The sequence below is a fragment of the Malania oleifera genome, chromosome 6 (genome assembly GCF_029873635.1).
Source record: "Malania oleifera isolate guangnan ecotype guangnan chromosome 6, ASM2987363v1, whole genome shotgun sequence".
NCBI lineage: Eukaryota > Viridiplantae > Streptophyta > Magnoliopsida > Santalales > Ximeniaceae > Malania > Malania oleifera.
This window is the reverse complement of record NC_080422.1, coordinates 4,931,558-4,943,556: the sequence shown is the minus strand read 5'-3', so window position 1 is coordinate 4,943,556 and position 11,999 is coordinate 4,931,558. Positions and strand designations below refer to the sequence as shown.

The 11,999-nt window shown below is 33.0% G+C and overlaps 1 protein-coding gene across 1 annotated transcript; it reads left to right on the top strand.

The window, feature by feature from the left end:
- The first annotated feature begins 313 nt into the window (after positions 1–313).
- On the top strand, positions 314–5,478 carry LOC131157023 (uncharacterized). Its single transcript, XM_058110858.1, has 7 exons — positions 314–536; positions 1,488–1,554; positions 1,645–1,703; positions 1,800–1,889; positions 2,312–2,454; positions 4,273–4,324; positions 4,864–5,478. Exons 2-7 carry the CDS (start codon positions 1,488–1,490, stop codon positions 5,071–5,073), a joined length of 621 nt encoding a protein of 206 aa, XP_057966841.1. The 5' UTR covers positions 314–536; the 3' UTR covers positions 5,074–5,478.
- Positions 5,479–11,999: the final 6,521 nt, after the last annotated feature.

Sequence of the window (11,999 nt, the reverse complement as noted above, 5' to 3'; positions counted from 1 at the left end):
AGTAATAATATAATATTTTATATAACTAAATATGACTAAGTTTTTAAAATTAATCTATTTTTTGAGAACACATGGATTAATTTTAAACTATTTTTCTGCAAATTTATTTTCTAAAAAAAAATAAAAAAATAAAAAAAGGGAAGTGGCGATAGGCACAAGAGTTGGGCTGAGAGAGACGGACATAGGAGAGGTAATTGGACGATGGTCCGAAAGGGCAGCCCGGCCCACGATAGTAGTTCTCGGCCCAATTAAACTTTGCCAGCTGGAAATTTTACGATACGAATATCATACAACATCCCCCCTTTATTAATTCCTCTTTAATGAGGATTTGAAGTCCGCACCGCCCCCTCAATAAAACCACCTCCTTCCCCTTCTTTACGTTCTTCGTTTTCTTCACGCGGCTGCTTCTGCCGGAAGCTAACTTCCTCTTGTGAAGCGTCGATCTTGTTTTCTCTTCACAAATCCCACACAAACCCTAACCCTAGACTTCTCCAGTATCTCGATTTGCTTCATCTGTTTTTCAGCTCCGTTAATATGTAAGTTTTTTGTTCAATTTCTTTTTTCTCTCTCTCTCTTTTGCTTAGTTTGGGGATAATTCTGAATAACCCTCCGTTTGGACGCTGAAGAATGGTAATTTCGGGATATACTTTCCGTCTATTTTTTTTACCTTTTAAGAAGAAATTTTCGGGCTATCGGAGGGTATTTAATTTTTGATGATATGTTTTGTTAGGGTTTTGGATTATGTGTTGTTGTTCTTGATGCTTTATCGATTTTTTTTCGTTTTATTTTGTTAAGTTGATTCTTCTCACAGTTTCTGCTTAAGGTTTTCTGATCCTGATGTATATGCGTGGCAAAGATGTGTTGTTGATTGTATGTTTTACGTGGACATTGGCCCTCGTATTTTGATCAAGTTCGAGTTGAAACTGCCCTCGTAACCCTGATTTTTATTTTTTAAAAAAAAACTTGGAACTTTTGGTTCAAAGTAGAAAGAGCATACTGATTTTTCCCCAAAATTTATGGTTTTCGAATCTTCTGGAGAATGCTTTTCACGTCTCTTGGGAAGGGTTTTCTCTTCTTTTCGTGTCTCTTGGGATCTTCTTTTTGGAGAAGTCTAAAGACTCTACGCTTTGAAACGAAAGGTGCTACTAGGAAATTACATATCTTTTCCATGATTATATTCGAATTAGTACGTAGGTTACTGTTTTTACCCCTTAGACAACTCGTGGTCTCCTGGTAGATTGACCTTTGATTTAGTTATAAAATTGTGAAGTGAGGTTCTTCAAGGGGAAATTGTGTAGATTGTTAGTTCAGTAATTTCTAGGTGCGGGCAAGCAGTACCACAGTGATTAGCATGTCCTCTTTATGTATTTTTAGTGCTTCTCAAGTGAAGGCAATTATTTTTGCTTTTCTGCTTTCAGTAGCTAGCTTCTATTGCATTCTTGATTCCAGTGCATGCTTAGCTTACCTTTCTATTTACTTCTTCTCAGATGGCTTCAAAACCTCTGACAAACGAGGCGATTGCTCTTACGGAGAAGAAAATGGACATGACATTAGGTCAGTATTGGCACTTATATGGTGTTCTCTTCCTCTTGAAATATTGTATTTGTTTATTCACAATTTCTACTTATTTTTTGCGTGATGCAGATGATATTATCAAAATGTCTAAAAATACAACCTTCAAGGCTAAGAAGCAAAGGGTTCCGGTGAGAAATTTTGCTACTGAATCTTGATATAATTCTTTTGTCGATTGTGAAATGTTTTGAGATATCTTATACAGAATGATTTTTGGGCTTATGCAGAATAAAAGTCAGACTTTTTTGAATGGTACAGCTCAAGAGAAATCCTCAAAGGTGCGGCGGTTTGTGGACTCGAGATCCTCTCTCAGACAGGTATAGTGTTTTTCCCTGGTTAGGGGGTTGGGGTTTATGCTGTTGTATGTTATTGCTGACCCCAACTTGCAGGACCTAGGGTTAGTTGGTGGTGGTTGTGGTGTTCGTGCACATTGTTGGGTGTCATTACTTTGGTCAATCGAATTTTTATATAATCCTATAGATTTCGGATTGCTCATCTTTGTTTTGGTTTGATTGAGCATAAAAGAATGAAAGAGTTTCTTTTTTTTTTTTTCCCTATCATTGTGTAGAACAAAAAGACAATTCAAATATCAAATAAGGACTTATTATTCCTTGGCTGTAAATAGCCAAATTTTAATACCAAATGCTCCATAGATAGTTCGAATTGGATAGGAACAACAATGACTATTGTGCTTGTATACATTGAATTTACTGAATAGTCTTCTTAATTTAATTTGCAGGGGTTTCTTGCTCAAAGAAGGACAAATTTCCAGGGGAACCAGTTTCCTTTGACAACTGAAGTTGCACGAAAGGCTGCAGTCGCTCCCATCCGCAATAGAGCTTTTAATAATCGAAGCCGTGTCGTTAATTGGAATAAATCAAGGTATTAAGCTAAGCATGTTTTTTAGAATATTTGTTGTGGGGATGACTATAATGATTGTAATGATGATGGTGTATGACAAATATTGGCTGAAAAATTCTTTTCTGGATTCAATGCAGGTAAATCGCAGTTTTCTCTATATTTTGGTGATGACGCACCTGCCATGTGCTTCTGGTTATTGTGTGTTACCTAGAGTACTGTTTATGGAACTCCAGTATTGATTTACTGCCAAGATGCCAATTTGGAAATATTTTCAGTTATATGCATCTATCAAGACACCTAAAATTGATTGCCTGCATATTTGTGATGTGTGAAGTTGTCCAATTTGGTTGAATGATGCATATCGTATTTGGTCGCGGCTGTATTGTTTCCAGAATTGGAGTTTACTGTCAAATTAGCAGCTGAAGGGGATGTGTTTTGTGGGAGATAAAATTCCTTCTCAAGGAGTTGGGAAAAAGTTCAATATACAAGAACCTACATGGTGCATTCAGGAAAGGAGTTTACTGTAAATTAACAGCTAAGTGATGGATTTTGGGGAAATGAAATGCTTTTTGAAGGTGGGGAAAAAATTTAATATACAAGAATCTACATGGTACGGAGTGAGCTAGGCTTGTGATGGTGAAGTGAGTATTGTGCATCTTGTGTGATTGCTATCTATTGAGAAGAACTACCTTCCCTCTTGCGATTTACTGATTCGTGGATGGGTTTAGGGTTCCCTTGAATTTTTTATATTTGGCTACCCTTATTGGTATACCGTGGCGTGAGTTTTCAGCTTCTATATTTTTGTTTCTTTTGAAGGGTTTTGATCATCAATCATCCCAATTATGGTGCTTGTGTGATTTTCTTATGCACCCTAGTTTTGCTGCTACAATTTAAATGGCCGACAGATCATCTGCACTTGGTACACCAAATACCTGTTTTGTTCCTTCCGTCTGCTTCAATCTTTTCATCCACGTGGCATACTGGTCTGTTAGCTTCAATTGCATCAATCTATTGTTGATCTTGCAGACTGATTCTCAACATTTGAATGCAGTTTTAGTCCTGTGTCCTAGTTGGGTCCACACAATGGTATGGAATTGACACTGATAGATGGTGGGATGATTTGTTTTGGTATTTGAAAAAAAAATGATACAAGTGTTGTGGGCCTTGTATCAAATGGATACCATTGTATTATTTGAACTAAATTGGAGGAGTTTGGTGCCAGGGGAATGGCAAATTCGACTACATGCAAAGCATTGAATTTGTCATTTTATTTGAGAATTTAATATTGGGTGCTGCATCGGCTTTATATTTGACTTTTGTTTTTGCTGAGTAGCATGTTGGCTGTTCACGCCTGTTATCTTGTTGAATCTTTTGTGGCGTCCTGTGTTTGAGATGGAGTTTAGAAGCGATTTGGGATATCATCTCCTACTTGTGAAAGTGTAAGGAGAATATGCACATAGGTTGTTTGGTTCTATTTGTCCATGGAGGTGGCCTTTTATGTTGCATTACGATAGAATGCTTTGGGTTACGATAGAGAGCACGCATGGTTGTGGACTTTGACTTCCTCTGGTTCACTGGAGCTTGTAGAAGAAAGTTAAGAAACTGATGATCCTTGCTGTTAATGATCCTCACGGTGAACGGCATGTTTGATGTGGTTTGTCTTGTTTTTCTCTTAGTTGGAAATAGATATAAATAAAATGGTGAGTACTCTTAATTAAGTGAGGTTAGTGCCCATGTTGGCTGTTGCAGGCGGTGCTTGTGCCTCTGGAATTGATTCCTGGTAAGGTTTTATTCAGTGTCTGGATTTTTAATCACATATCTACTCTCTTTTTGGTACAGGGTTGGAGGAATGCCTGGTCCAAGGAAAGTTCCAAATGGAGGCTTTGCAAAGGTTTGCCAGATCATGTTAATTTATAGGAGTGATGATTGTTTGTTTGACCTTGGAATATTGAATTGCCTTGTTCCATGAACCCCACTATATCGTTCTAGCAAGCAGCCAGTAGTTTCCTTTTTGCATCTGAAGTCTAGAAATAGAGACTGTTTTGACTTTATTATTTGTTTTCTCTGAATATGTAATCATGTCCTCAACTATGTTTGACATCTCTAGCCAGGTTTTTGGTTCAAAGATTTACATGCCACTTAGGCCTGTGCCTAAGAATAGGGCCATTCTCAAGGGAGAATTTGGGCTGCCAAAAAGATAAATAAAATGTGTTTTATGGGCATAATGGTTTTCCAAGTAATCTCAGAAGCACCACCACGGATACTGAAATGAATGAAATTGAGGCATTAAGGAGGGATCAAAATCAGATTGATGAGAATTCTAAACTCTCCGGTCCAATGGCTTGGGCTGTTGGTTTGTGGGTTGCCATTGAGTTGGTGTGAACATAATTAGGAGTAGAAATTTTAATGTGGGTTATAACTTTTGTTCAGGTGCAGCAGCAGCAGCAGCAGAAGCAGCAGCAGCAACAGTTAGGAAAAGCTGCAGTGCCTAAGCAGAGGCCTCAGACACTAGATTCGCTGTTTGCAAATATGAAGGAGCAGAGGATGAAGGTTCTGTCCCAACAGAACAATTACACTGGGCGACGAGGTGCGGGTGGTCGACAAGGTGTCCCATGGGGAAGAGGTCGATTCGGCAACTAAACTAATTTGGTGAAGTACTGGTCAAAATGTTGTTGAGAGGATTTTTCAGGTTGGAGTTTGCACACTGAAGGGGGTTTTGGATTCTGCCATCATTTGTTGTCTGCTAGCTTCCATTTTTAGTTCAATTGATATGGGCATATTGTATAGCTTTCTTCCCGTTAAACATTGTCATCAGGAACTAATTGCTTCCATTGTTGGCTCCCATTTTTATTTTTATTTTATTTTTAATTTTTAATTTTTTTTTTTTTTATTTGTTCTGAAATGTCTCATTTGAATTTCTGCTACCAACTACAATGAGACATTTTGGTGGGGCTCATGTCAATGCATGGGTTTGGTGTCTAGAAAACTAGAAGACTTGGAAATTACATTAGAAATCTTGATAAATATGATACATGTTTGAGATTACATTTTCTGTTTTTTCTTTTGTGAGTAGATTATTTGATTCGACATCTCCAAACGATGTTTCTCAAATATTATGTGGATTGCTTAATTTGATTATTCTTTGTTGCAATATTATTAATTGTAAAAATATTTACCATCATTTCACGGAGTAGAAAGATGATTAGATTTAGTTTCGTTATGATGTGTTTTAGAAACATCTTGATTTTGTCTGGCTTGGCATATTGATTTTGTCTCATTAGGTGATGTTTGCACATTCTTGTTTGTCATATGATTTAGTTTGGAGAAATTCTTATTTTCTTTATAAAGCTTTAATTATTTGGTGGGAGATCGTTAGAATTTATTAGACTTTGCCAACTTATAAACCAATGTTGGACGTTTTGAGAGCATTAAGATAAATGACTTTATGGTATTTGGTATTAGGCCCAATGCACCAAATTATGAGAATTAAGAGGCTCATGATGGGCACTGTATTTTTATGCTAGTATGTAAGCAGTAAGATGAGTTTCTACCTCCTCCTAGTTGTCAAGTCGCATATTGGGAAACGGTAGTAAACTCCTTGCAGACATGCTTAAGTTTGCTTTGCGCTAGAACCCTAGTTATAAAACCTGGACCTCATAAAGGCCCCAGCTTGGACCAATGGATCAACCTGGCGGTCAAAACCTCAACATGATTTTATATGTATAAAAATATTATTGTAAAAAAAAACTTACACTAATTTCATATAAAGTATATTTTATAAAATGTTTGTATAATATTACTTATATAAACAAAATAAAGAAAAAAAAATTACATAAATAAATTCTAAATGCCATCTAAAAAAATTTTGAACTTTAAACTATTTTCTTAATTTTGTAAGTATTATTTAAAGTTAATATTTAATATTCTAATATGTTTTAGTCAAAGACACAATAATGTTTGAAATTATAGTGACCTTGCTTGTGCTAATGTCATTATATTGTCCAGTTAAATACAAGTTGAAGTGGGCGTGATGGCCTTGTTTAGGGGTGTACATTTGGGTCATATGGTTAATTCAACACATTAATCCAATTAATCAAAATTTTTTTGTTAATGAAAATTGCATGCCTAATCGAACCAAATAGGATACTCTATTGAATCACCAACCAAACATAAATAATTGAGAGCGAAACTAAAATTAGGTTTAGAGTGTATATGATTACAATATACTAATAGTATAATGGTATACCATATTTTTAATAAAATATAATTTATATTTCATATTATAAATAAGTGAATTCGATGCTCGAAATTAGTAAAAACTTATGCTGAATTGAAATCGAATTACCGAAATTTCTTAAATTTGATGCCAAATTAACCTAACTAGTTAGTCAATTCGGTTGGTTCTGCCTTAGTATCCTTATTTTATATATGCAAATGGCAGATCTTGAGATCAACTCCTAGGACTTTTAAGGGCAAGAGGAGGGTTGACCTTAGTTTAGGTCAGTTTGAATCGAGCCAACCAGGGCAACATTAGTCTGTAATAAATATGATTTCAGCCTTTCAGGAGACTGACCGAACCCGACCAGACCGGTTCTAGTTGAACCTAGTAGGACTAGCGGATCCTATATGAGTTGGAAAACTATGATTGAAACAATAGAAGTTGTGGTACAAAGTATGCGTTTTTATGCTTTTATTAATAATTTAACGATCGTGTATCGGTGGTAAATTTGAAAAAAAAAATATTATTATTTCAAAAATTTTATCAAGATGTACCCTAAAGTCATAACTGACCATTTATTAAATACCATGAAATGTTGAATTCTCATTCTTTCTTTTCCTTTATCTCATGACTCATTCTCTTTTTCTTTTTCCCTTTAAAGAGCAAACACTCCAATTGATGAACCTCCTTTTTTGTTCCACTCTTTCTCCATTCCCCTTCACAACTCTTCCTTCTAATTAGCCTATACACACTTTTAACTATTTGTATCTTCTTTTTGTTTTTTAATGACACAAAATGTGAGTGGCCTAGTTTCTTTGACTCCAACAGTCCCAGTAATTTTAGGGTGAATTATTCATGCTAAATCATATGGTGCACTTTTCGTAAAAAAATCAATCTTGTTACCTTTTGTAATATTTTTGTTCAACTATTATCATTAGACCATGAGCTGACCGTATCGATACTATTTTTTTTTTTTTTTTTGTATCTTATTTCTCTAGTTTGTGAAGGTAAAAAAGAAAAAGAAAAGAGTTTTGTACGTTTGACCTAGCCATGTTTGGAGAATAGGGAAAAATTTAAGGCTGATTGGTTATTATTAATTTTTATTGTATGGATGGATTGTTTAAAATTGAAATTTTAAATATTTTTTTAAATATTTTATTGCTTTTGAAGGGGGATAGATTTATTTACTTATGTTCAAAAGTCAAAAAGGGAAAAAATGAAAATTCAACTTGATTTTTTTCACCTTAAAGAGAAAATCCATTCAAAATGTTCTTGAGACAATTTTAATTTTTTGGATAGAAAAATATGCTAAAGTTAAGAAAATAAAAATTTGAGTGTTCTTGAAATTTTAGATGGAAACGACTTAGGAGTTAATGAGATTAATCTTTTAGAATTATTTTTTAAGAAATGATGAAAATAGTCTAAACTCAAGAAAATCAAAATTTGAGTAATAAGGAAAATCCGAACCCTTTTGCAACTATTTTTTATTTTGAAAAAAAAGTTCAATTTTGATAGTTTTCTTTTGAGATATGAAGACAAAAAGGTCATAGCAATGCGAAGAAAATTTGGGCTCTAAAGGAAGAGGAACTAAAAAAAAAAAAAATACATAATTAAACTCGAGTTTGACGATTATGAAATTTGATTGGGGAATGATTGATTATTTAAGTAAAATTTTGGCATAAGGGATACAGTTCAAAAAATCCATAAAATGATCTAATAATCTTTTATTTGTTGAATTTCTATTGGACCAAAAATGGTATTAACAACATGATGTATTAGGGTAGGGAATACAAGTAGTGTGTGTATAGTGAACCTGAAGAGAAGCATGTCATATGGATTTGTAATTTGTATTGATTCATAAGTATATTATTTGAAGATTTATAGGTGTTTTTATGTATGCATATGTAGATTTATTGTTGAGTTTTATTTGAGAGATGAACAAAAGTATTTATTGTCAATTTTATAAAAAGGCACTTGCCCAATTCGATTAATTTGAATCAGAGGTTGATTTTTCGAATGGGCTATAGGTTTATTAGAGGTTTTCTATTTTACATAACCCAATTGTATTGGTTGGTTTGTGAGTTTACTACCTAAGCTACTTGACCCAACCCGACTTGCGTTTAATGCATGTGCAAATAAAAATAATAGTGTTGCAGCAAAAAGTTGAACAACCTTCATGATCCCTAATCACGACCACCTGAAAAGAGATAAATAAGTAAGGTTTGGAGGACCCGGGGTGTACTCCGGGGGATCTCTCTAATGCTTTAGTCAGGGATTGACTTGAGAGATTTTTTATGCAACACTAAAGTAGAGTTTAGAATGAGATACCTTACCCTCTTCTCTGAATTCTCATTTATAGTGATAGAGTTTGACCCAAGGGTGATGTATCATTTATTGGCAAATTATAATGCAAGTGTGAATCGCTCCAGTTGTTATAACATTGGCGTAAATTGCTCTAGTCATCATAGAGTTGACGTCAATTGCTCTGGTTGAGCAGTTGACTTAGGTGGTAACTGCCATCATCAATGCTGGGCTCTAATCTCCTCTAGACTTATGGTAAGTGATATATTTGAGGTATATCAAATAGAAAAGTAAAGGTTTATAACAATTCGGATCTATGAAAGAATGTAGAGAATAGACTGTTTTTAATTTTTTATGTTTTGCATTTTATGATTTAGTGTTATTGATTGTTTTTATGATAAATCTAATCATCTAATATGTTTAATTTGAATGATGCTAGTGTAGATATTGTTTTAATGTAACTTATATTATTATATCAGGAAATATCCTCACGCATATTCCTTGTGAGTTTTTTTCTTTTTTACTATGCCTTTAAAGAAGTTAAACTGCCAATCCAACCTACCTAATAATCAAACTAACTTCAAAATTAGTAGTATCCTCAGTCATTTAGCTTAGAATTAACTTTTTGACAAACCGATAAGAACATATCAGTTAGAATATTGAGCCCAACTCAATTCAGTCAAACCCATAAACACTCGTACTTTCAGACAGAAAAAATGGTCCTACTAAATCTTTTAAATTGGATTTGAACAATTCATTATTTATTTTATTTAATTAATTTTTAAGACACTCGCCTTCTTTCATATTCCATTTTCTTCCCTTTAGTATTTTATTTGTTTCATTAATTTTAGGCAGTTAATCATAAATCATAAATTAGCATATAATCTCTCCTACATTGTTCTACATCTTCCATTTAATTTATTTTCTCATTGCACTCCACTAGAATTTTTAATTATATTAATTATATTATTTGCATTACTTTCCATTGATCAAAATCTCTAATTAAATACATAAGAAAATCTACATGATACTAGATTATTGATACGTTGCAATATTACTTAGTATGTTTAAAAGTATTTTATATTAACACTGTATTTAGGAGCATTAATTTTAAAATTAAAATAAAAATTTTAAATAAATATTAACAAAATATAATAAATTTTACATACATAACTATTTCAATTACGCTTTTTTTTTTTAAATTTTTTTGTAAGACTTATTTTTGGAGAGAGAGCTAACTTTTGGTATTTCAATTGCTTGCAATTTGCAAAATCTTTTGTTACTATTTATAGACTTAAAGAGCACTTTGTTGTGTATTCGTAATGCTTCTTTTTTTAAACAAATAAATAAATCGAGAATAGAAAACATGATCTGTTCGGTTTAAAGCTTATAGAATTTGGCTCATATAGCTTTATGAATGTAATGAAAACGAAAGTTAGAAAAGATCAAAAAACACTTATGAATTCAAAGCAAGACATTATTTCTAAACTATACTATATAAATAAATTTCTAGGATTTAGGTATCAAAGCACTTCTCTTCATTTTCTTTAATAGCGTGTATTTTATATTTTTAGATAATTTAAAATATATTGCACTAACCTATTCATAGGATGGGTAAAAGAAATTTTTCTTTTTGTTTTTATTTTAGGATACATTGCTTTTACGTAACAGAATGTTCGCCGGAGGGACACATTAAAGGAAAAAATAGAATGATTGATTCTTGATCGAGAGTATGATTTCCAAGATTTGGATTTCGATTTGTTTGGACTTGGATAAAGTCAATATAATTTTATATTATATTTTATCCAAATGCACACAAATTCACATTCAAAGTCTAAAATTAAAGGTCCCAAATGCACGGTTATAGTATTCTATATTTTTATATTTTTAACTATTCATCTTAAATTGTTAATATGAAATTATTTTTTATGAATATTATAGTTGTCTCTTACTCTATATTTGTGAATAAATAAATGTTTAAATATTATGTTGTAGAATGGAAGTTGGTCTCGAAGATGGGAATGGATTTGAAATCCATATGAAATAATTGGACCTAGATTTGAAAACTCAAAATCTCCTACAAATTAAAGTTCTTTATATGGTTAATGCTTAAATGATTCCTTATAATCATAATCTTACGCCCTTTGGGTTGTGTGACTATTGTAGTCTTGATATGAAAATTATTTGTCATGCTATTCAAGATTGTCCAAAACTGAATCACATTTCTAGAGACTAGTCCGACAATAGGCTTCTTCAATTGGGAGTTGTTGATTGGGTCTATGACAATCTCAAGAGCACACCAAGAAATTTAAATTGGCAAAAAAATTTGTGTTCACATGTTCAACTATTTGGATTTCTCATAATAAGGAATCCATTGTAAGGATTCATTTTACTTCTGATCAACAACTACGAAAAATATTTCTCAACTTCATAAAAAGGCAAGAGAGTCCAGCTCTACAAAGGGAGGATAAGGGAACGACAATATCTTTGCTAGTTAGTTGGGTTTGGCCACAGAAAGGTTTTAATGTGACGACCTGCTTATTTTTCATATTTTTTTTTTAATATTAAAATCAACATCATACATTCTAGCTCAGCATATCACAATCCACCTGGACCCGTGGGTACCAGGGATACAACAAAACACAAAACGGAAGCCCAAGCAGCAGGAAACATATACATCTCATCATAACATACATCACAATAACATAGATCACAATAATAGAGTTTCTACAATCACTGTATTTCTGTGTATACATCCCAAAATCATTTCTAAAGACATTTCTACAAAATCTATCCGTCCCTACAAAAACTCACCCTTCAAAAAGGGCGGATAAACGTCACTAATTCTACGGGGCTTTTCCCGCTCTCCTTGTGATGACCCAAAATATATATATATATATATATATATATATATATATATATATATATATATAATTAAATCACAATAATAATAAAATAATAAAAATGGTCATTAAGTTAATATTAATACAGAAGTGTTTTTCTGTAGGATCCTTGATTCTATGTTTGATGCCTAAGAAAGACCTTG